Source organism: Heloderma suspectum, chromosome 2 (assembly GCF_057233095.1).
Source record: "Heloderma suspectum isolate Gila_16-S chromosome 2, 16-S_ref, whole genome shotgun sequence".
Lineage (NCBI taxonomy): Eukaryota > Metazoa > Chordata > Lepidosauria > Squamata > Helodermatidae > Heloderma > Heloderma suspectum.
Window position 1 is genome coordinate 80,126,193 of NC_139459.1, and position 26,419 is coordinate 80,152,611.

At 39.7% G+C, this 26,419-nt stretch overlaps 1 protein-coding gene across 2 annotated transcripts in view; it reads left to right on the plus strand.

Annotated features, from left to right (window-relative positions):
• Positions 1-26,419, plus strand: part of PRDM6 (PR/SET domain 6) — a 117,826-nt gene that overhangs the window by 16,269 nt on the left and 75,138 nt on the right. For both annotated transcript variants that reach the window (XM_084833966.1, XM_084833967.1), the window contains exon 2: positions 3,845-4,152. In XM_084833966.1, the coding sequence (XP_084690092.1) occupies positions 3,845-4,152 (308 nt within the window). The remainder of the gene's footprint in view (positions 1-3,844; positions 4,153-26,419) is intronic.

Here is a 26,419-nt window from a genome sequence, read left to right on the forward strand (position 1 = left end):
GAAGGTTTGATCCTGGTTTGTAATCCTGGTTTGTAATCCTAGTTTGTAGGAGCTGCTTTAGACACAGTTTCCCAGTTTGGATGACATGCAGGAAATAGTAATTTCATAAACCAGGAAGTCTTCTCTGAAGCTGTGTATATAAGGGAAGAAGGGGGTGCTTGAGCTCATCACTTGTTCCCTCTTCAACAGACCAGTTTGCAATCACATTAAAATTAAAAACATACATCAGTAACGTATGGCTGCGAGAGCTGGACTATAAGGAAGGCTGAGCGCCAAAGAATTGATGTTTTTGAACTGTGGTGCTGGAGAAGACTCTTACGAGTCCTCTGGACTGCAAGGAGTTCAAATCAGTCAATCCTAAAGGAAATCAACCCTGACTGCTCATTGGAAGGACAGATACTGAAGCTGAAGCTCAAATATTTTGGCCACCTCATGCGAAGAGAAAAGTCACTGGAAAAGACCCTCATGCTGGGAAAGATTGAAGGCAAAAGGAGAAGGGGACGGCAGAGGATGAGATGGCTAGATAGCATCACCGATGCAATGAATATGAATTTGGGCACACTCCGGAAGAGAGTGGAGGACAGGAAGGCCTGGCGTGCTATGGCGTGCTATGAACCTTCCATGAGGTCACGAAGAGTCGGACACGACTTAACGACTGAACAACAGCAACAAACTGGTTGGGATCTGAAGAACTATGCAACAAGTTCTATGTGCCCAAGAGGGCTTTGGACTCCTGTTTCTCAGACATGAACTTCCAGTGTTCCATGGCAAGCTACTTTTAAAAATGAGGAGACATAGAAAAGCAATTACCATTATGGTATGGAGATCTGCTGTTCAACGAAAAAGTAAAACTCTTGGGTGCACACCTCAGTTATCTTTTTTGATCCTGGCTGACATGTTTAGGAGCTGGATATTAACTGCTAGTTTCCACCAGTACTTAATGTTGAGTTTCTGTATTGTGGCACATTTTTAAAGGAATCTTTAATGTTATCATTTCAAATGTATGATCCAATTTACTGTGCATCTAGTTAATTTTTTTAAGCATTTATTTTGAGCCTTCGAACAGTGAGAAATAAATTGAAAATAAACAAATGGTAGCTGGATGCCATACTATGTAGGCATAACTTCTCAACAGCAGAAATAGAAGCCACATTTTAGTTATGTGAATCATAAAAATGTTGAGTAGGTAGAAATGTTTTGTACTTCTGACTGAAACATTAAACTATACTGAAGTTAATCTAAGATAGGAGGCAAAAAGTTTGTAACTTGTGGTTCAACTTGTGGCTGCTTAATTATTCCAGATTTGTGGTTTAGACCACCAAATCCTCAACCAACTGGAGAATATTTTTATTTTTAGCTGCTGGATATGTATGATGCACAGGATTATCAGGACGAAACAAATTGCTGTGTAAATATTGAAGAAGAAGCACTACTTTTTGAATATATTCCTCGGACAAAGTTGTTTGAAACCTTTAATTGTGTTATAATGTGCAAGATGTGCCAAGGACTGTAATTGATTCAAAGAGGTTCACTTCTTTTTGATTTGCAAAATCTGTTTCTGAGCATGAATGGTGTTCTTGGAAGTCCAGACAGCATGTAAAGAATGTGGAAACCATTAACATGACATAGAACAAAATGTAAACTTCCAAAGTTCTCTTTATTCATTTAAGGTGTTACTAATGTTTTTCTTAATATAACATAAGGAATGTATGTATTTGTTACCATATGTATACAACAACGTTTTCTGATATGAGTAAAGGTTAGATAGATACTTACTGCAATACATGGTAACTGAAATAACAAGGGGGAAAAATGTAGTTTCATAAATAGTTTGCCACCAAAATTTGCATAAACATATGTATTATGTTACTGTGGAAACTGGACAAAATATTGCTTCAGAAATAAATATCTGAAAATAATTTGTTTAAAAGTCCTAAATAGAATCATGACTAGCGAAAGCTTGGAGTTTTGTACTTGAGTACACTGTCAATGTTACTACACATTTAGGTTATTTTCATGGTAATTTCAGTTAGTCATCATCAGTTAACTTGTATGCCACTTTTCCTTATAAGATTGTTCCCAAAGCATTTTACTCACAAATTACGTAAGAAAATAATAACGAAAATAGAAACACATAGCAAAATATAAACATCAACATATCAGAACAGTTTGATAGCAGTTTCATATCAAGAGGATAGTGACAACAGTTTCTCAAGAGGACAATGACATATCAAACATCATATTAATGAATACAATAGTCATTGTATCAATAACATCAAAACATTTCTGCAACAGTTAATCATAGTTAAAACATAAGATAACAATAGGACATAACAAATCCTAATATGAATATTTCAAAACATGTAAAAAATAATGCATTTGAAAGATATCAACACTTATATTAACTAACAATTCACCTCTAAAAGTATTTTTAAAATAAAAATAAAAACAGAGTTTCTAAAATAAACAAATATACCTAAATAAATGTAATGCATATAAGACATATGTAGAAGGCTCAGCTAGAAATTGACAAGCTTAGCCACACATCCTGAAAGACAGTGATAAAGGGGAAGAGAGGATCCATATTAGTTATAGAAGCAATGGTGGAGCGAAGTATTTTAAACAGTAACAGACAAGAGTAGCACACAATATTACAGGAGAATCTTGCCATGCTCACATGTTCTTAAATGGTTCATTGAAACACATCACTTAAGCTTTGATCCACAAACCAGTTGAGCTGGACTACCTGGAATAAGCTAATGTGCCGTGCAATCCTATGCATGTTTACTCATTAATTAGTCCTACTGTGCTTAATGAAGCTTATTCCCAGGAACGTCACTGTAGATTCAAGGGGGGCTTAAGATACCTTGCTGTCTGAAACACAGGACAAGATCCCCACCCACCCCCATTCCACATACAAAAGCCACTGAATCTTACTTCAACACTGGTAATGGGACAGTGTCTTCTTCCACTACACCTGAGGGCAGCAGGCTAGCTTAGTTAGGGAGAACAGGGCAGGCCATGTGACATATGTCCTCCAGCACTATGTTACCACTTGCTCACTGCTGTGCTCAATGCCTGCTTCAGACAAGCAGAGCAACACATATACACACAGTGTCTGCATGGACTGGCAGCCTATCTGCCTGCTTGTCAGGGGCCTTTCTGAATTTTTTTGCCTGTGATGTGTCAGGAGAAAGCAACTAGGCAAGGCAGCCAGCCAGGCCAGCAACAAGCAACTAGTACTAGAACGCTGGCTGACAAGGACGACTGTGGGAATGGAGGCTCAGGAGGAATAGCTGGGGGGAGGATGCCATCACCCCAGCCTCCAGTGTCTGTGGCAGCCACTTCACTCTGCCTAATGGTAGGCCTGGCCCTGGGTGGATTGCAGCCTTTGTCTCCATGAACAAGTTTAGTTGTGCTGGAAGCACCTAAATAGAATAGAAAGTACCCCAATTGACTTAAAAATGAACCCTAAAACAACCCAATAACCACAGCTTAACAAGCCTGTGAATATATCTGAATACATCTGAATGTATCTGAAAACATATATGTGTTTGGGCTTCATTTTAAACCTCCTGTATTCCCCTGAATGTGATTCACTCACCAGTCCCAAATAGGTTTAATTGGAAATATATCCTGCCCTGTTGATTGGAGGGCAACTTACTTCTGAAGATGGATGAGAGTTATGAGAACCCAGCAAATGTATATTTATGTTTTTATGTCAGTATTCAAAAACTGATGGATGATTCCATATACTTCTGCCTTGGGACCTGATGACAGTAGCCTAGCTGCGACTAGCTATTTTTTTTAAAAAAAAATTTAAACCTTTCTCTTTTCTTCACAGGATGTGACATGTGTGCAGATAACCGTAACGGAGAGTGCCCCATGCACGGTCCTCTGCACTCCTTGCGCCGCCTGGTGGGAACTAGTAGTGCTGCCGCGGCAGCACCTCCGCCTGAGATTCCTGAGTGGCTTCGGGATCTGCCACGGGAAGTGTGCCTGTGCACCAGCACTGTGCCTGGCTTGGCCTATGGCATCTGTGCTGCCCAGAGGATTCAGCAGGGCACCTGGATTGGGCCTTTCCAGGGAGTTCTCCTACTGCCAGAAAAGGTACAAACAGGAGCAACCAGAAACACTCAGCATCTCTGGGAAGTAAGTCACCACAGCTCACAGCATTTTTGGCTTTTAAAATCTGATGAAGGGTCCTAAGTTTCTGTTTTGTGAGATGTTTTCTTTCATTGGTTTACTTTGTCAAAAGCTTCCAAAATGTATTTAAATGCGTATATAGCAACTTGGGCTTGTAAAGTCTGCTCACACCTTCTCTGTCAGAAAATGTAGCAGGAAGCAGCAACTTCCTGCAAATTACTGTTAATAAAGGAGATTATTGCAGATTCTTAGAAATACTGATACAGGTGCACCATTATGTTAGGGAGCCATTGTTTGCAATTCTACAGTGCAACAGGAAAGAAGTTCTGTTCAACAGGATTCTAAAGCAAAAGTGCTTATAACTGGGATGACAGGCTCTCTTTCTTGCATCTTAAAACTGATTAATTTTGTAGTGTTTGGCCATCGTTCTGTTAGAGGGCTGTTTTTGACCATCTTTCTTGACACAGTGTGGAGCATCTACAGCTAAAAAAAAAAAATCCTAAATTTTGAGTTATTCCACTGTTAGCATATTAGCTTCTAAAAAGAGTACTAATTCTTTGTTATTTGATGAAGTCAGCTTAGTTTAGATAGAAGCTTGTTTTCAATAAGCTGTGTTTTTATAGGGCCTTTTCAGACATAATATTCCCAGCTTCTTAAACATGGCTTAGGAAACTAGAAATGAGCATTGGGGCAACTGACTCCTCCTTTGGTCCTGCCCTCATTCGCCTTCAATTCTGTGATCTGGAGCCTTTAAACCATAGTTCCCTGCTATGTCTGAAACAGGGAACTCGCTTAATGTCAGTTTACTAATAAGGATCAGGTCTTAAACCTTGTTTTGATTCTGGTTAGTAAACTGAAGTTAAACCATCATTCCCTGATTAAGATGTCATGGGAAATTGTGGTTTAAAGAGACCAGCAATCAAGCACCAAAACTGACACGCAGCAGGAGGAGGTGAAGGGAGGAGGGAGCATGTATAGCCCTGATCATTCTTCCAAACTAGCTCACAGTTTTATTTTACATCATGGCTGAATTTCATGCAGTGCTATGAGAGTGCCTGTAATGATAATTCTAGTGTAGCAGAAAGAAAGTCTTCATGCTGCTAAATGACAATTGTACTTTTTCTGTATGTGTAATCCAGCTGCACAGATTGGGCTAAATCAACAAAAGTGTATCACAACTAAGTGCCATTGAAAGCAAAGAAATAGGAATTAGTCTTGACTTATGCCCGTAGCAGATCCAAAAGCAAGAATCTCAGGTGGAGATGCTGCCATAGTGATAGTAGTGCTCACCAGGTTGCAGAAAGCATGCATGGCACTCACCATGACAGTCATCTGCACACGTCCCATTCTATGGAGCAAAAAGCTGAGTTCAGAAGCAAATAAGAAGCCGATACAGGGATTTAAGGAGGAGAGTCTCTTGGTTTGAATTATGACACGGCTGAAATCAGAGAGAAGATTGCAGCTGTCAAGGCAGAAGATGGCCAGAGAGTGAACCAGAAGTTTTGCTGAGGAGGGAGAGGAATGGCCATATTTTTGCAATCCTGTATAGCAGGGGTGGGGAACACGTGGCCTATGGGCCACATGTTGCTCCTGCCAGGTCACCAAAATCTGGCAGTGTAGGAGCAGCAGCAGCAAAAAAATTGTGTTTTGCCACTGAATCACATGGAAAATTGCTAGAGGCTTAAAAAGGATCTGGAGGATGGAAAGCTGCCCCTAAACCTCCAAAGCTGCCCACCCCTGCTGTAATGGAAGAATCATGTGACTTGAAAATGGACCAAAAATGGATAGCAAGGGGGGGGAGGATCAAATATCAAGTCAAGTCTTTATGCCTGATTAACAGGATGGGTTGCGACATTGCCAATGAATATGGAGAGAAATGGAGGGGAGGAAAGATTAAGTTTGATACGGCACTAAATAGACCTTTGGTCTGGTCCAGCTTGGCTCTTCTTATGTTCTTATCAGTGCATAGGCTCTAGTGAGCCATGAAATATGATAGGGTCAGCTGGGGTAGTATGTTTGGAGAGAGAATAGCAGAGGGCCAAGAATAGATCCTGGAAGAACCTCAAAAGAGAGAGGGAAATGTAGACAAAAACTCTCCTCATAGAAATACTGAATTAGTTGATTAGAAAGGTTGGAAGAAAACCAGAGTTATGGAGGGCCCATGCATGAAGGGAGTCAGGCCAGAGAGGGTAATTCAAAAGCAGTGGAGAGGTCAGGCAGGATGAGGACAGTTTCAGTGGACTACAGATGATAGAAGTCAGGTTGTAGTGAGGCTAAAGAGAATTTAGAGAAAGGAGAGGTGAGATAGTGTAAGTATGTGGTGGCAGTTTGGAGGTAAATGGTAGAAGGGGAATTGGGCAGTAATTAAGAGAGGCAGGATAGGTTAAGGAAAAGCAATTGGGGACTGGGGGACAATAAATGCAGGAGAGAAGATGAATAGACGATTATCCATTAGAGAGGAGAGGAAATAGTAGTCCAGTTGTATTTATCCCATACCACCTGCTCCACAACAAAATCCACTAATATTATCAGAATGATATTCAACAAAATGTCGCACTAAAGAAGAATCCAACTTCCTACTCCTACTGCTGTTCATGTGCTCTGAAAATTATGATTCTTAATGGTCTTGTAGTAATTTCCAGTATGAGTCAAAAACATTGAGGGACTATCGCAAAGACAATTAAACACCAGTCCAGATGTGGTAATTTTTAATTTTCTTTGCTTTGGCAAACATCAGAGTTATTGCATCTGATGTATGGTAGGACACCGTGGACACATTTTTTGGCATGTCTGTGCAAGAGTTCCTGCCACACATTCAGTGTTTGCTTTGTATGTAATCCATACAGTTCAGTGTGCAGCAGTGTGAAGTAAATTAAACACCATTCCATTACTTCACGGCATGGCCTGATACCTATGGGTATTCATTGGGAAATTATACAGTTCTTTATCAATCAGCCAAGTCATTTTTTATAGCTTACAGAAAAGATCATCTCTTTAGGAAACCAAAAATATGAATCATTTTAGTTATGATTTCTTTCATTTTTCCTTTGGCCCATTTTTAGCCAGTGCAGAATTTCCTTGTATTTAATGAAAGTATAATGAACTCTTATTTGAAACATTACTGAGTTTAGCAAGTAAACACCATTTTAACAGAGGCATTGATTCCATCAGAATTCAATAATATTTCCTGTTTGTTCATTTTGAGTTAATGAAAATAATTCTTTCTTAATGTTCTTGCAAAGAAAACAGAAACTTTCTCGGAAATTGGGGCTTATTGATGAGAATGAGATAATTTTCTCTTAATGTGTTTTCTAGTAAAGAAGTGAAACTGCACTTGCTTCCAACATATAAGAAAGCATTATCTCAGTTATTAATGTGTCTTTATTCCCAAGAGATAAATTAATCTAGTTGCACAAGGTTTTCCTTTTCTGTTTAACATCAAATTGTAATAAGACTAGACTTAAGGAATGCATAGGGGGCACACTTTAAATTCCATTGGAATATAATACAGACATTTAAAAGGTTTAGAAGTTCTTGTAATTGAAGTTTTTCAGATGTTAAGGTTGCAGTAATAAAGATCTGGAAAGCTGTGAATGGCAAATTATGGCTCCTCTTTCCTCTCTTTCCCGTACAACGGATTGGGTGGGGGGGAGCCCATTGTAACTATTTTGAGCACAGAGATGAAACAGTTGCTGCAGTTCCATTGGAAGATGTATGGACACACGAATCTTAATTTTTATGTCCATACATTTTCCACTTTAAATTTTTATGTGGAAAAAATGCGTTTATGCTTTTCCTTCTCTTGTGATGTTTAAGGCTGTATTGTAATATATGGCATTCTGTTAGACTGCAAGCCTGTGGTTAAGGTCTATGTTGTTTTTTAATGTTTTTGTGGTACCTAGAAAATGGAGTAATGGGTGTAATAATGATAATGATGATAATATCTCATAATGTTTGAGGACTTGAAAAATAAAGATTTGTTTAGAAGCATGTTATTAAAAAATAAATAAATAAACAAGTCCACTTTGTTAAGAAGAATAAAGGCACTTTTACAAGGATGTCTCATAGACTTAATGGAACTTAAACTCAACAAAGTGTCCTTAAGTTGAGTTTTTATTATTTCAGAGAAAGATAGTTGTACTTAAATCCTATTGAAATCAGTGGAACTCATTTGTCACAACTATCTTTAATTCTTTTGATTTAAATGGAACCTACATGCAGCTAAGATAAGAGTGAAGACAAGAGACCTGTTCAGGTGTTTGCCTGAATGCATGAGAGCTTAAGATGAGCAGACCAATGGGGCTGTACATGCTGGCCCCATCCCCTGAGTCTCTGGCTGCTCCACTCCCTCAGTTCAGACCTTTCCTTGTTGAATCAGTAGGATCTGAAAGGGAGTTCTACTCGCATTCAATTGAACATGAGTAGAACTCTCTGTATGATCATGGATCCTATCTTATTAGGTTTCCTAATCACACAGAAAATTCTACTCCCATTGAAGCGAATGCGAGTAGAACTTTCTTTCAGACTTTGCCAAGCAAGGCTGGTACAGCCATGGATGGAGGAGGAGGGGCCAGAGTGCACAGCCCATTTGCTCTACCCAGTTTAAGCCCTCACCTATTCAGATGAATGCCTGAATAGGCAGAAAATGTGTAGGGCTTCTTCACATGGAGCTTCTATCCTGCTATTTAGATTGGTTACTCATGGAAGTTTGTGGGTGCTTTAGATGATGTCATTAACCTCCAGGGCGTCTCCTGCACTAAATGACCTTTACTCCATTTGTAAAAAGATCAGAGATAATGCGCTATTAAATTACCATGATTGGGTTCCGCTTCAGTTCTCTCATGAAAAAAGAAAACCCACAATAAGAGGAGCTAGACCACAGTGCCATCTAACGACTGTATGATGAAACATATGGAAGACTCAGATACGGGGGAAAGGGAGGGGGAAGGAAGTGCGTGTAAAGGGAGTCTGTAGTGATCCTGCATTTAAAATGGAAGCCGAAAGCCCTGTGTTAATGTGGGATTCTTGGCTAGTGTAGAGATGCTCTAAGTGTATGGCTGAACACACATTTGCTATTTGAAATCAAATATATGTTCACATAATTTCCGCCACACTTAAAATGTTACATCTTCTTCACCCTTTCTCTGCACTGGTCCTTGTGTTTAGGATTTTACCCACTAGATCACAGCTTTTCATCCAGATCCTATATATCTGTATTACAAGAGGATGTCTTATTTATTTGAAGGGAATAAAAATTCACATTTTGTTTTTATCAGGGTGTATATTTCACTGAAGCAAGAGCAGTTGCAATAGATAGAAAGTGGGCAAGGGGTTATAAAAGGACCTTTAAATCTTATGGAGCCTACACATTTGACTCTATTAAAAATGGTAATAGCACCTATTTAAATGACACATTTTGAATTTGCTCATGGGAAATTCGAGGGTAAGTTTCCCCTACAGTTATGTTATGGGAATGATGCAAATAGATAGACCAATTCTCAAAAATCCTGGGAACAGAGGAAAGATAGGATCCCTAACTTTTATTTCCAAATAAGGAACAAGTTCCAGTTATAGTGATAGATATGCCTCAAGATTCCCTGAGCTGCATTTTAGTCTAGGTTTTTGATGCAGGAAAGCACAAGGGGATACAATTATGTGCAAACCATAGCTATATTAAGGTGAAAATTTATGTTTCTCAGCAATCCATCATCTAATATTCAAGACTGCTTGTCAGCTCTGTTTCAAATATGTCATGTTGATGACATTCTAGTAATTTTGCCCTAAAATAAACCTTAGTAATGTTATCATTACAGCTTGCAATATGGACAGTAAGAGTTAAACTTTACATCTAATATAATGAAAAAATATATTCTTACACTAGACTTCTCTTTCATTATACATTTTTAAAATATTTGAGTATTTTGGAGCTTCATGTAGACTGTAAAATTGATTTGGTTAGAAACTTTTCAGTTTCCCTAATTTACTGTTGGAAATTAGTCAGAGAGTTGGAGGGCAAATTTGGTTTATTTTATAGTCAATTTCAGTACTTCTCGAGAAAATAAACATTGAAGTAATTTTTTATAAAGATCCTTGCTCCCCAACTATTTTGGGGATTTGGGGTATTATATTATCAACCTGCTGTTCTCAGTATTTTAGTTCTCTTGCTTATCTGAAACATAATTGAAACATACTTGATTAATAGTGCAATTTTAGGCATGTTTACTCCAAAGTAAGTCTCAGTGGCTTGGATCTTAAGCTATTCCTCCATTCATGTAAGGGAAGGGACAATTTCTGCCAACTCCCCTCCATCTGCAGTCTCCTGCACCATATCCCACACCATTCTCAATGGTTCCCCAATACCCAGGAGCATATTTCCAGGGGCACATGGGACTGCAGATAGAGGAGGAAAAGCCCTGCTCCATGAACATGAACTCTGTTCCATTAATGGAAGGAAAGTTAAGATCCTAGCCATTGTGTTTAATGGGACTTTTCCCCAAATACGGATCTGCAATTCTGTGAAGCCATAATTTATATTGTTGTTGAAGTTGTTGTTATTATTTATTACATTTCTATACCGCCCCATAGCCGAAGCTCTTATATTCTACCATACTTTATATGATAAAAACAGTTTTTTAAAATATGAAGAGAATTTCAGCAATCCATGACTCATCTTATATTTCTGGTTCTCCACTTGGCAGATGACTGTAACTCATGAAGCAATTCTGCTCTTTAATCTGCAATTGTTCATACATGAGCCTTCATACTAAGAAAATCTGACTTCAAAGGTTTAGAATTATTTCTCACACAAAATACATTCACTTATTTCCATAGTCTTTCTGTTTCAAGTGAATGAATAAAGATAACACTTTAATAAAATGTATTAATACCCAAAATTGACTGTATACCTGATGCCAGCATGGCACTGATGGTATACGCTGATAATAACCCAGTTATTGCGCTGAAATGCCATATAAAATCTGCCATGCTTGAAATGTTTTACAGAATCGCCTTATGAAAATCACAATGAAATCTGCAGATATTTACATGAATTTGAATGTACATACTCCTGAATAACTACTTACCAAACAAGACAAAACAAGAAGCGTGGAAATATACTCCAGCATTTGCTCTGCTTCTAAGCCATTGCCACCTCCACCTCGCCCTCGATAAGTTACAGAATTCCATTATCCAAATTGTTACACATGTGTGACAGAGGTTGACCTTTAGTCATGTCAATCCTTTTTGTGTAGGCCTCAGGCTCCAGCTTAATAGCTCAAAGCCTGATTTACTCACTGTAATAAGGGCAGAAGGTCGAGCAATTGTCAGCCTGCCTGCTCGTACCCTTCTCAGAGCCTGGTTGAAGGCTGTTAACACAAAGCTTTTCAAAGTGAATTTACAACCACCACCACTGACAGAGGCCAATCAGTACACCATAAATGTCAGGTTAGTGAGATTGAGCAGTAAGTAAAGTACTGACAGCCCACCATTGGCTGAAATCAATTGCTTAAGATTTAACTGAGAATAGCAATCTATGTATAACCATATCTAAATATGTAGAGAGAGTTCCGGAGTAGAATGTGCAGATTTACAGGTTAGTAATAGAAAGGGGTACTGACTTTAAGGGATTTCCCTTATTTGAAGGGAAAGCCTCTAATTTTATGGTACTGCAGCTTTATAGAACATAAAATTTGGCCCTCAATTTTGGAATGCATCAGGTCCATAGGGCAAATGTTCAAAGTGTCTCTTAGGTTTTATGTTTTGATCAGGAAACTCTATTTACAGCACTTACCTGTAGTATGTGTATTTTTATGATATACTGTAACTTGTTAGGCAAAAGAGATTGTTCTTATTCTTCTTGTTCTTCTTTGTCATCATCAGCATGTGGCTGAGGAGGAAGTAAAACAAAATGTAGCACTGCCAGAGAAAATGTCTAATTTTTATTTTGCTTCAGTAAAGCTTAATAATTTTAACTATTATCAATACACTCAGAGCTTATAATTTGATTCACTGATTTTATCAAAGCTTCGTTTGGAAAGAAACTGTGGCTCTTCACTCATCCTGCTATTCTGTAATGGAAGACTATTGGGGAAGTCACTAATGAGTGATTATGTTCTGAGGGTTTGAATATCCATGAGGTGTAGTAACTTACAAGACTGAATGTTTTTATCATTTTATGCAATGACAGCTTGGACAACAATTCATTTCGCTTTGAAGGCATCAGCATTAAAATGTAAGAATCCATTAAAATGCTGTATGCAAGGATTTATAAATTAGGCAATTTCCTTGATTATTGCAACCATTTACAAAATTGATTGTCCCAGTGTGGCATAGGCAGCTTCCAACAATGATCATTGACAAGAGGCATGTACTTGAATATCTATATTCATTGTTCACTAAAATAGGATGCCTCTGTGCTATGGCACTTCTCTCCATCTCAAGGTCAATCATGCACTGAAATAAGTCGGTTAATGTAAGAGATCACATATCTTTAAAGAAGTCTCACATGCTATTTATAGACCAGTCATGATAGCTAGAAAGCTTTTCATTTTCCTTCACCCTTAATTTGTTTGCTGATAGCTGTAGACATTCATTAGCGCCTGTACTGCATATTCTCTATGTGATCTGTTATTGAGAGGTAAATAATTTTTGTAAATTGCGGTAGTAAATATTTATTTGAGTGAAGATATAAAGGTCAATAAAGTGTTTTATTTGTTTCTTCTTAAAGTTCTAATTAACCAATAGATATACCGTATAGTAACTTGATCTCAAGTCAATTTTTTCCTAGAAGACGTAATAAAGATGTTCTGTCACAAAGTGAATACATTCTTGAGTTAAGTTCCCTATTCCAGAACCAGAAGAATAAATCCTCTAACTACATAGGCATTAACCAGAAAACTACATTTTCCCCTTTATATGTGAAAACTCAGAAGTGAGAGTAGTAATAATTTATGGAAATGCTCAGTTTTAAAATATCAGACATCATGACAGGCTTTTCCTGCAAAATGATTATTTTCAGACATGTGTTGCTGGCAGCAAGTAAATATGAGCCAGGCTGCATGCATCTTATGGTTATTATATGTACTAGTTCTTTAGTTGCTGTTGAGGCAATTCTTGGGATCTCTCAATCGATAGTCGTTAGGATGGGATTAGTTGGTGGGCTGCAATTTTTAACTCCTGTGCTTTCCTCACATTAGGACTTGTACATCACTTACTTAGGAAAGAGTACCATTAAACGTGTACAGAGTGCTAATGCCTCCCCATTGAAAAGCATCAATTATGCTCTGCACATCTTTCTATAGGGGAAGGGCTTCTGTGTAAGAGGGCCTAATCTTGATTTCTAGAAAAGGCCAAGCCCTCTCATTTTGAAATTAAGCCATACCTCATGGCATAAGTTTTGGAACGAAAGTATTCTTTACAAGAACACTTACAGATCCCTTGCCAGAAAACAAAACAAGTCCACCAAAACATTTAAAATGTGAACAACACTTGCTTCTAGTTGCCTGCAGTTTCCCTCCCGCAAAGCACCATTCAGCCTTTTATTAACTGAACCACTTCTTTCTCTAAATTGAAAGAACAAATTATTGCAGCCACATAAACATTTCATTTGAGGCAGGGCACATCAGAGCATAGCATTAGAACCTATTTGCAATGCATGGCTCAGTCCTGAAAATATGAAGTATTAATCTCTGATCATGTGCAGAGTACTGACACTACTGATAATCACAACCAGTCTCTGTTATGTCTGGGATTACACAGAATGCCTTCCAGATTTGGGAAAGGATGGAAAACCAGCCAGTGTGACATCCATACAGGCTTAGATCCAAAATGTTCATTTTAGAAATTCACTGACTCAATAAATAGCTAGACATGAAACAGGAAGCTACAAAGTCAACCATAACCAGATTTGTAGTGGAATGGTATGACCCGTACTACCCTCTGTCTCACATTTATGCCATTTCTAAAAAAATGTAAGTAGTGCCCCCCCACAAATATCTCCCTCCCCAAAACATACATTTAAACTGAAATATAGAGCACCCAAGGTTAGGAAACTGACCTTAATAACTTTCATCCAGGAGGGAGTGAAGAATCTGGCTGTCTAGGTATGTAACCTTGGATGGGGGACATAGCCTGAAAACTCAGCCAGGCCTAGGCCTTGTTTCAGGGAGATGGGAGAGCAGTCTGAACAAGCCACATGCTTACTCAGGCAGCTTCATCTCTCTTTGGACCGCAGCAGCCAGTAAGGTCTTTCCCCCCACTCTGCCCCAGTCCCCCAGTATAGACAGTTCCAATGCCTGGAACATCTGGTTGGTACATCTGTCCTCTTTGAGCCCCCAGAGACAACAATTGTGTCTGTCTTTGAAGGAGGCAGGAGGAACTATCTGCAACCAGGATCTGAGCTGTGACAAAACAGACTTGTATGGCTGTATTCCAAACTGAGTAATGCAACCTGAGTCATTAGGCTCTGCAGACTTTCTTCTGCAGTGACTGACTGCTGGTTTGAATTTGAGCTGAAGGTTATTTTGGAGAAACAAAACAAATAAACCAGGTGTTGCATTTTATTTTTCATTGTATTGCTTCCTCCTGCTTTGAAGAGTGGAGGATTCACGCTTAGGCCCATAGTGGCAGACTAGGCCCGGCAAACAGACTGTGCTGTCTTTAGCTTCCTTTCATTCCAGCTCACTGGGCACAGCCTCCTTAAGTCTTGTCAGACATTAAAAACAGCTAAAATGAATGTGTGTAGGGAAGGGTGCATAATTGTGATGGCAGTTTCACCATTTCCATTGTGCCTTCTGCACATGTGAAGGCCCTCTACATGCCTGTTAATGAACATGCATAGGTCAGGGAGCCACCATGATGTCAGTGGCCCTCACTGTGTATTTTCATTTTATGACTTTTGAACATTGAAAAGGGCTCTTTTTTCTACCTTATGGTAGAGCTGGCTCTTGGGTGACAGGGACCACAGCTCAGTGACAGAGCACATGTCTTGCATGCGGAAGTTACCAAGTTCATTGCCTAGGACAGCACCCTGCAATCTTTTTGGGCCGGTAGACACATTTGGAATTTTGATAGCATGTCATGTGTGTGCTGACAAAATGGCTGTCATGAGTTGGGCTTCCTATACACATCATGGCTACCATAGTGGATGTGGCCCATCCCAAAGCACCCATTTCCCAGTAGGCAAAAACAAACAAACAAACTTGCACAAGAACCTAAGTACAAGGTAGAGGTGGATTCTGAGTTCAATTAAAAGCCTTTTGCAGGCGATGAGGCACTAGCAGAGATTTGGATCTCTGCCTACGTCTCTGGACAGCCATTGCCAGTCAGAGTAGACAATACTAGGCTGGATGGACAAATAGTCTGACCTGGTATAAAGCGCTTTCCTATGTCCTATAGTTGATTAGGGCTTTCTTCTCACAGAGCTTTTATCCTGCGATTGAGATGGCTCCCTCACGGAAGTTTGCGGGCTCTTTACATGATGTCGTCACCCTTCAGGGCATCTCCTGCACTACATGCCCTTTGTTCTGTTTTTAAATAGATCGCAGATAATGAGCTATCAAGTTACCCGTTGTGTTCCGCTTGAGTTCCCCCCATGAAAGGAGGGAAAGTGGCAAGAAGAGGAGCAAGATCAATGAAAGATAATGGAAGACTCAGATAATGGGAGGAGGATGGGGAAAGGGGAGGGGGGAAAGGAAGCGGGTGAAAAAGGGAGTAGTTGTGATCCTGCATTTAAAATGGAAGCAGAAAGCCCCATTTTAAATGCAGGAATTTAGGCTGGTGTAGAGATGCCCTTTATGGGTGTTCACATCAAGTTTCCTCCTCGGTAGGACTTTCATTTTCTGTTCAGTCCATTCTTTCTTCCTGATCTATACAAATCCCTATGTATGTTTATGAAAATACTTTAACTCAAAAGTAAATGTCAGACAAGATTTTAATATAGATATAGCTATTATACATCGCTTTATAGTTATTTCTGTTTGTATCATTTCTTAATTAATAGGTTTTCCATTGTGTAACTGAAGAATAAACAGGCTTGATAATGTATATGATATATAAACCATAGTAGAGAATAAGCCAGAAAACCTTGTTCACTAGCTTTGATGCCCATTTTAATTTTTAGAATTGGCATGGCAGATAATACCAAGTTACAGCCATCCTGTTTTGATGTAAATAGCGAACTGGACTTTCCTACCATGCCCATTATCTCTTTGATAGAGAAACCATTTGATATTGGATCAAGTATGTGATATGTGAACACAGCCTTCCTATATTAAAAAAAGCCTAATTATTGTTAGTTTTTTTGTAATTTATGTTTGGCAGGCAGATATGCTTTAAATCCAATCTACAAATATTTAAATACAATCCAGGTGGTAGCATGATGCTAAAAACCTGCAGCTGATGCTGATCCAGGTGGTAGCATGATGCTGCAGCTGATGCGGCATTGTTTTCAGAACCTGGATGACACTGATTTCATAGTGTTGTGAAGCAATGCACAGTAGCAGAATGCACCATAAGTCTGTATGACAGGGACCAGAGAAATCCAAAAACTTTTGTTGAACTTGGCTATGGTCAGGAGCTGCTTGAAAGAAATTTTATTCTGCCTTAGGACACTTTCTTTGCCTAGGCAGTTTAATTGTAACATTTGTAATCTGCTTTTCTTTTGTTTTTAGAACTGCAAATATAATCTATACAGCTTCGGGAATTTGTTTAGCTTAAATCCCTTTGGTTCTTCTATAGCATATATTTTACACGCAGTTTATGAATAATATGGTACCAAGGGAAAGAGCTGTATCAGTGGTGAAAGGACTCGGAGCATAACCATCATAGTAAGTGGTGGTGGTGTTTGTGCATTAAGGCACTCAGTGAGATCACCTCTCTGCAATGTTGTGAGCCACTTTTCTAAAAATGCTGTTTGGAAAGTAGCATACAAATATTAAATCACACTAAATCCTGTTCCATGTAGCATTGTTACATCCTGTTACATTGACTACCTCTGTGGGGTCCCTTGGTTATTTATCTTCTCTAAGTAGTGCTTGATTTGCTGTAGCACTTGTCGGCATAAATCCCAGAAGGCTTTTTCAAATACACAGTCCAAGAATCTGAACTTCCAACATTTGCTGGGATTGCTTCTCTGAAACTCTTTTCAGGCATTCAAAGCAGGAATAATAAATGGGTGAAGGGGCAGTCCAGAGTTCATGACTTCATGGGAAGAGTCTTACATGCATATACCCATGCACATAGGTGCCTTCTACAGATGTTCTAATGAAAGTTGGTAGTTTGAAGGCAGTCTCTCTCCCGTGCCCCAAGAATATTCATTATCAGGGCTGGGTACAGGTTTGAGGGGGCCTTGGGCAAAATGTCCTCTAGTGGCCCTCCTCCTCTTTTCGTGGGCCTTGGCAGGCTTCCCTGTCATGGGTCGTGGACACCAGCACTAGCTGGCTATGGGCCACCATTTAACTTTCCCATGCCCAGAGTAACAGTACATTGGAGGCATTCTGGGAAATTAAAATGGCATCTAGACCCAGCCTCCCACTGCTGCTCAGCGCATCAAGTCAGAAAACATTGAAATGGGGCAGGGAGGACAGGTATTAGCACTGGGCCCTGCCAGGGCATTGGGGCCCCAACAGCTGACAAAGGATGCCATGTGCTAGCTCTGACTCTGTTATCTTCATTTCAGTACCTGAAAAGGGCTTGTGTTTGTACAGTAGACTAGCTCTACATGTTATGTTACCCACATTTTACTCTCAGAAGGTCCTCTCTTCCCCCTTATGGTGATGAAATTTCTAACAAATGTAGTGACAGCACAAAACATAAGGCCTCAATTTTTAAAAAGTTCATTTTAGCAGTTAATTCAATTTGAATTATGTCATGTCCACTTGAATGACTCATATAAGTATTATTATCAGATTTGTATTTTAAAGCATGATGGATGAGGGCAAATTCTCTAAACATGGCTTTGTTAGTGTTGAAGAGTTTTCATAACAGGAAGGTTGTTTTATATCTTGGCTACATCTTGCGTTCATCTGCAGCAAACCAGGTTCAGAACAGCAGATTACATTTAAATAGCTCCTCAGAATGCTTGCTAAGAAATTGGGCCCTCTAAAGTGTTATTTTTTGAGGTGGATATGCATCTAAATACTACAGCTAAATGGAAATGTTATCTAAAAATCAGTATATAGCAAAGAAAAAAAATGTGTCTTAACTCCTTTTTTAAATACCAGAAATGCCATACAAGAGTGGCTATTCGGATCGAAGTACTTTACTTCTGATCTAAGTATGTCCACATAGGGCATCTCTACACCAGCCTAAAATCCTGCATTTAAAATGGGGCTTTCTGCTTCCGTTTTAAATGCAGGATCACGACTCGCTTTTTCACCTGCTTCCTTTTCCCTCACCCCTTCCTCCTCCTCCTCCCCATATCTGAGTCTTCCATTACCTTTCATTGATCTCACTCCCCTTCTTGCCGCTTTTACTCTTTTCACGGAAGAAACTGAAGCGGAACACAACGGGGTAATTTGATAGCTCATTATCTGCAATCTATTTAAAAATGGAACAAAGGGCATTTAGTGCAGGAGACGCTTTGAATGATCACAGCGTCATGTCAAGAGCCTGCAAACTTCTGTGAAGGAGCAATCTCAATCACAGGATAAAAGCTCAGCGTGAAGGAGCCCATAAGTTACCCCAGTCCTGAAGATTTCACACAGGCAAACCTGTGCTTATATGGAAACAGCCCACCAGGAAGAGTTGCACCATTGATTTCAGTGGAGGCAACTGATCCAGGTTTACATTCTTTTCGAAGGTCATGTACAAAAGGCACTGTCTCTGGTGTAATACGTGCAAGACTTCAGCTTCTAGAATCACCATAACTCAATGGGATGTAACCACTGCTGGCAATTTGCCAAGACTAAACACATTGTGCTAATGGGAACAACTTCTTAGTGCAATGGAAAACTAGCATCTCTAAAAGCTCCATTGACTTGTTGCCTTTGGAAGCAGTAGTTTCAGCTAGTTTCTGGTTGCACTAGCCAGCTCCAGCTTCCCGTTGTGCTTACAGTAATTCCCGCAGCAACTGCAATAGATTCTGTGCTGTGTTTTCATTCAGTGACTTCTTTCTGTATGTGCCATCTTCACATGAGTGTCACAAAAGACACATGCGTGGATTCAGACATACTTATGCTTGGAGTAGACCCATTGAAATCAAATTAATCATGAGTAACTTGTCCCACTGATCTCAATAGGTCTATTCTAAGTATCAGTAAGTATGGATCCAACCACCACACTTATCTTAGTAGATGTAAATTGAATAACTAAGCTCTGTCATCAGTTCTAGCCCAGAAGGTTATTGCTTTCTTATTACCTAGTTCTGCACATATTTGTCCTGATTCAGAGGTCCATGTATGTTTTGCTGAGCATATGGTCCTGCTGTATGCATGGTTATGTGATTTTCTTGTAATCAGTTCAGTCCATGAGCACCTCAATGTGCACATTCCTCCTCCACTGGAGCGAATGGGGAAACTGTTGTCACTAGAGGTGCTGTCCTGAAGTTAGTCCTACATACTACTTTTAGCAGGGATTATTTGCATATTGTGTAAATAATTGTGTTTAGGATGGAGTTTTTATACCGGAATTTGTTGAGATGGTTTGAGTATATTTGTGTATAGATTGTTCCTCAATTAAACCAAAGGATGAGGAAATGTAAGCTCTGCCCTTCTTTTAATGCTAGGTTTACGAATGGAACACTTATTAATTGGGGCCTCTTGGAATAATGAGTGCACCCGACCTTGATCACCAAGCTAGTGAAGTTTTTTTGGCTGCCTAGTTTTTCTGTCATTTATCTTGTAAATCTCTCCATTCCCACATTCTGTTCTCACTTCTCTCATGATCCTAAGCACATTTTCTTGGAAACAGCTCAGTTGAACCCAATGAAAGTTGTTTCAGATAATGCACCAAGGATCTGGGTATTCATCTCTATTGATTCACTTCTAATCTTTGATTTATATTTATTATTTAGTGCCATTTTATTTCCCCTTCATGGATCACTGCCTTGTTGTGGCGAAGGGGCTTACGTAACTCAGTGAAGCCATAAGCTATGCCGTGCAGGGCCACCCAAGACGGACAGGTCATGGCAGAGAGTTCTGACAAAATGTGGTCCACTGGAGAAGGAAATGGCAACCCACTCCAGTATTCTTGCCAAGAAAACCCCATGGAACGTATCACAAGGCTAAAAGAGATGACGCCGGAAGATGAGCCCCTCAGGTCGGAAGGTGTCCAATATGCTACTGGGGAAGAGCAGAGGGTATTTCCAAGTAGCGCCAGAAAGAGTGAAGCAGCTGGGCCAAACCCGAAAGGACACTCAGCTGTGGATGTGTCTGGTGGTGAAAAGAAAATCCGATGCTGTAAAGAACAATATTGTTTAGGAACCTGGAATGTCAGATCAATGAATCAAGGTAAGCTGGAGGTGGTTAAACATGAGATGGCAAGATTGAACATCGACATCTTGGGAATCAGCGAACTAAAATGGACAGGCATGGGCGAATTTAATTCAGGTGACCATCATATCTACTATTGTGGGCAAGAATCCCTTAGAAGAAATGGAGTAGCACTCATAGTCAACAAAAGGGTGGGAAAAGCAGTACTGGAGTACAATCTTAAAAATGATAGAATGATCTCAGTACGAATCCAAGGCAAACCATTCAACATCACAGTAATTCAAGTCTATGCCCCAACCACTGAGGCCGAAGAAGCTGAGGCTGATCGGTTCTATGAAGACCTACAACACCTTCTAGAACTAACACCAAAAAAAGATGTCCTCTTCATCATAGGGGATTGGAATGCTAAAGTAGGAAGTCAAGAAATCACCGGGATAACAGGCAGGCATGGCCTTGGTGTACAAAATGAAGCAGGACAAAAGCTAATAGAGTTTTGCCAAGAGAACATGCTGATCATAGCAAACACTCTTTTCCAACAGCACAAGAGGCGACTCTACACATGGACGTCACCAGATGGTCAATATCGAAATCAGATTGATTATGTCCTTTGCAACCAAAGATGGAGAAGCTCCATACAGTCAGTAAAAACAAGACCTGGAGCTGACTGTGGCTCAGATCATGAGCTGCTTCTTGCAAAATTTCAGCTTAAATTGAAGAACGTCGGGAAAACCACTAAACCGTTCAGGTATGACCTAAATCATATCCCTGATGAATATACAGTGGAGGTGAGGAATAGATTTCAGGGATTAGACCTGATAGACAGAGTGCCTGAGGAACCATGGACGGAGGTCCGTAACATTGTTCAGGAGGCAGCAACTCAATCCATCCCAAAGAAAAAGAAATGCAAGAAAGCAAAGTGGCTGTCTGATGAGGCTTGACAAGTAGCTGAGGAAAGAAGGGAAGCGAAAAGCAAGGGAGAAAGGGGAAGATATACCCAACTGAATGCAGAGTTCCAGAGAATAGCAAGGAGAGACAAGAAGACCTTCTTAAATGAACAATGCAAGGAAATCGAGGAAAACAACAGAATGGGAAAGACTAGAGATCTCTTCAAGAAAATTGGAGATCTCAAGGGAACGTTTTGTGCAAAGACGGGCATGATAAAGGACAAAGAAGGCAGGGACCTAACAGAAGCAGATGAGATTAAGAAGAGGTGGCAAGAATACACAGAAGAACTATACAGGAAAGATCTGAATGCCCCTGATAGCCATGATAGTGCGGTCACTGAACTTGAGCCGGACATCCTCGAGAGTGAAGTCAAGTGGGCTTTAGGAAGCATTAGTAACAACAAAGCTAGCGGAGATGACAGTATTCCAGCTGAGCTATTTAAAATCCTAAAAGATGATGCTGTTAAAGTGCTGCATTCAATATGCCAACAAATCTGGAACACTCAACAGTGGCCACAAGACTGGAAAAGGTCAGTTTACATTCCAATTCCAAAGAAGGGCAACGCCAAAGAGTGTTCAAACTACCGCACAATTGCGCTCATTTCACATGCCAGCAAGGTGATGCTCAAAATCCTACAAGCTAGGCTTCAGCAGTATGCAAACCGAGAACTACCGGAAGTACAAGCTGGGTTTCGAAGAGGCAGAGGAACTAGAGATCAAATCGCCAACATTCGCTGCATCATGGAGAAAGCAAGAGAATTCCAGAAAAACGTCTATTTCTGCTTCATTGACTACGCTAAAGCCTTTGATTGTGTGGATCACAACAAACTGTGGCAAATTCTTAAAGTGATGGGAGTACCAGACCACCTTACCTGTCTCCTGAGAAACCTGTACGAGGGTCAAGAAGCAACAGTAAGAACCAGAGATGGAACAACCGATTGGTTCAAAATTGGGAAAGGAGTACGACAAGGCTGCATATTGTCACCCTGCTTATTTAACTTATATGCAGAGTACATCATGAGAAATGCCGGGTTGGATGAATCAGAGGTCGGAATTAAGATTGCTGGGAGAATTATCAACAACCTCCGATATGCAGACGATACCACCCTAATGGCAGAAAGCGAAGAGGATCTCAAGAGCCTCTTGTTGAGGGTGAAAGAGGAGAGTGCAAAAGCTGGTTTGAAACTCAACATGAAAAAAACGAAGATCATGGCATCTGGCCCCATCACTTCCTGGCATATAGAAGGGGAAGAAATGGAAGCAGTGACAGATTTTACTTTCTTGGGCTCCAAGATCACCGCAGACGGTGATTGTAGCCATGAAATTAAAAGACGCTTGCTCCTTGGGAGGAAAGCTATGGCAAACCTAGACAGCATAGTAAGAAGCAGAGACATCACCTTGCCGACAGAGGTCCGTCTAATCAAAGCTATGGTTTTCCCAGTAGTAATGTATGGCTGTGAGAGCTGGACTATAAGGAAGGCTGAGCGCCGAAGAATTGATGCTTTCGAACTGTGGTGCTGGAGAAGACTCTTACGAGTCCCCTGGACTGCAAGGAGGTCCAGTCAGTCCATCCTAAAGGAAATCAACCCTGAGTGCTCATTGGAAGGACAGATAATGAAGCTGAAGCTCCAATATTTTGGCCACCTAATGTGAAGAGAAAACTCCCTGGAAAAGACCCTGATGCTGGGAAAGACTGAAGGCAAAAGGAGAAGGGGACGGCAGAGGATGAGATGGCTAGATAGCATCACGGATGCAATGAATATGAACTTGAGCACGCTCCGGGAGAGAGCGCAGGACAGGAAGGCCTGGCGTGCTATGGTCCATGGGGTCACGAAGAGTCGGACACGACTGAACGACTGAACAACAACAACAACAACAAGCCATTTTATTTTGATAATCTTGCCTTTAAAGCAAGGAATAATGGCCTATTACTCTGTTAAAACCACCGATGGAGTTGTAGATCAGGTTGCAGTTTAGTACTTTGATTGATATTGGTAGCAGTAGATGAAGTCTTCAAGAAACATTAGCAGATGCAATTATAAAAGTGGCTAGTATATCTTGGGCCATGAAAGTACGCCTATACACCACTATGTATGGTGTCAGGCAAACAAGAATGAGATTGGCTGCATGGCAGATCCATCAACGTCAATGGGAGTTTTTGTATACAGTAGGAGGTTGACTTATCCAATAACCATGAGAAAATTCATGGTTATCCAACACATGACACAGTTTTGTGTGTTATATGATAGATGGCAGTGATCCAGGTACATAGGCACACATGCCGAAACTCACCCACATATGGTCAAGTTGCTATTTAAATTTGATACATCTTGATGATTAATGAATGTTGGAAATTGGATACTGTGTCAAGGAATTGATTTTAAAAGTCCTAGTAACTACACTATTTTAAAGCAGTCAATGGCAGTACCAGCTTATGATCAATAGGATCCTCTTCCTCCACTGCACATGGAAGATATAAATAGTACAAGGATATGGCCTGATCTTGTATAGAATCAGTGCCCCCTTCATTGTGCTGAGCCCTTAGCTATTTCCACTGACTTGTGCTAGATGCTTAGTAGTATCTCACATGAACTGTAGTGACTTGAGAGATCAGGTTCCCACAAAGTTTTATATTATCAATGTAAAACAAAAGTATATTGTGTTAAACACTGCATATGCTAGAAAACAGAAATGATAGATTTTAATGTCTACTTATGCTGCAATACTATAACCCCCTTACTTTGGAGTAACTCAAATGGACTTATTTCTGAGTAGACATGCATAGGATTGCCCTTTTTTATGAAGTGTCATAATTTTTTGTTACATTCTAAGACTTATTCAGTTGATAATGTACCTATCCACACAACCTATTCATCTTCTCTAAGAATTTTATTCTTAGTTCCTGCAAAACAGAGGCAACATATTTTGAGATGTGAACAACTCACTATAATATATTCAAATCTGAATAATGTCTCACTTGTGGTTTACTTGGCAGTGCACTGAGAAAGGAAGAGAAGATTTGGAATCCTTTTTTGGCTTTACTTTTGTTTTGACTTACTGTGTCAGTTTCCCGATATCCTAATTGTATTTTGCAGAAAACAGCTTCTATCTCTATAAAGGGCTTTACTGAAGTGTAAAATTATCAGTAAAAGTACCTTGTTTCCATTTCATAAAGTTTGTTGTTGATTTTTTCCCTTTGATCATTCACTGAAATTGTCACTATCATCTTTGATTGAAAATTAAATTTGGATCACAGATAAATTAAAATGAGAACTATTTTATGAATATAGAATCAATATAAATGTAGTAGGATTCAGTTTATCCAAACCTCAGCTATATGCAGCCATGTAACAGAGTTCACAAGGTGTATCTAACAACCTAGGGCTTAACTCTTCTACTGAAATTTTAAATGAATAAAATCATTGTGCCTTTTGGTCCTCAACAGCTCAACTTCAGCTGGATCACTCCCACAATTTTTGCTCCAACTTTCCTGCTTCTTGTTCTGAAGAACTGTAGACTTTGTAGTTTCTCCATTGTTTTGTGTGTGCCCCTTCCTCTAAAATCCTTCTATATTTAAATCATGGTTTAAAGCTGGTTTCCGAATCCGGGCTTGTTTGAAAGCCATTTACCACAGTTCCTGATTTGGATATGGGAGGAAGCTATGGTTAACTGTGCCTTCTTGGCTTGTTTCACTGCTTGTGTGAAGGAGAGAACGAAACAAAAGCACAGAGACTTTGTGCTAGGATTTGATAATCTGAAGTGGGCCAATGTGTGAAACGCTGTGGATCAGAGAAATGGGTTGTATAAGAAAAAGATAATGGGAAGCACCTCATTGGACACCAGTGCTAACATAAATTACATTGTGCTAGCATAAGGGCCCTCCTCAGAAACCTGTTGTACTAGCTAATGCTATTGGAATTGCACTAGAGGCCCCTTACGCTAGGACAATGTAATTTTCATTTGTGCTAGTGTCCGATTCGATACCGCACAATTTTAACAGGAGTGCTCCCCCTCCCATTATCCACATTCTTTTGCCTTCAAAAACGGTTCACTTAGCCAATCTAGGCATCTTTCAATAGCATTTTCCTCAGCTCCTGCTTGCAGAGCTTCTGCTTGTGTCTCAGATAAAGACACCCCCCCGACACACACCTCATCCTGGATGGAAAGATTTTGGGGTAGGACTTGTAGGGGAGGGGCACTGTTGCTGGAAGAAAATAAGGGGTGGGTGGGTCTTTCTCTGACGCACAGTTTTAAATGCCTAAGCGTTTGATGCAATAAAATATATTTCTCCACTAGATTTATATTTCCCATTCTGTATGAATACTGCTCAAATCTCTCCAAACTTCTAAATATCTATTTGTTTTAGATATTTAGAATGTTTAAAGTAGGGAATAGTATATAAATAATGATAGAGCTGTATTGTAAACCTTGGTTAAGTGTGTGTGTAAGCCTCTCAATGGCCTAAAGGAAAGATAAGAAAGTTCTGCTACTACCAGCTAAACTGACTACTCCTTAGGTTAAACAATAAAGGTTCATGATTTTGGGATCAATCCCTATAGATAATACAAGTGGAGATAATTAGATGAATGGACCCTCCAGAGCATATGTAAGATGTATTGCTTGAAAAGAATATATATTTACATGTAAATACAAAATGTTTTTAAAAGAAAGAGAAGTCCTGGGTTCCATAAATTAAGGTAGCATAAGATGACATAATATTTGTTCATTACAATCAATATTATTGCAATTGAAATTAAAAAGCGCTCTGCCAGTGCAATCTAAAAGCGGTTTTGAGGGGTGTAGCTGGTATGATAATCAGCCCAAATCTGTATTTCTGTACCTGCACATCCCATCATCTAACATCCAATTTGAATCAGGTGGTGATGATAGGAGAAATTAATT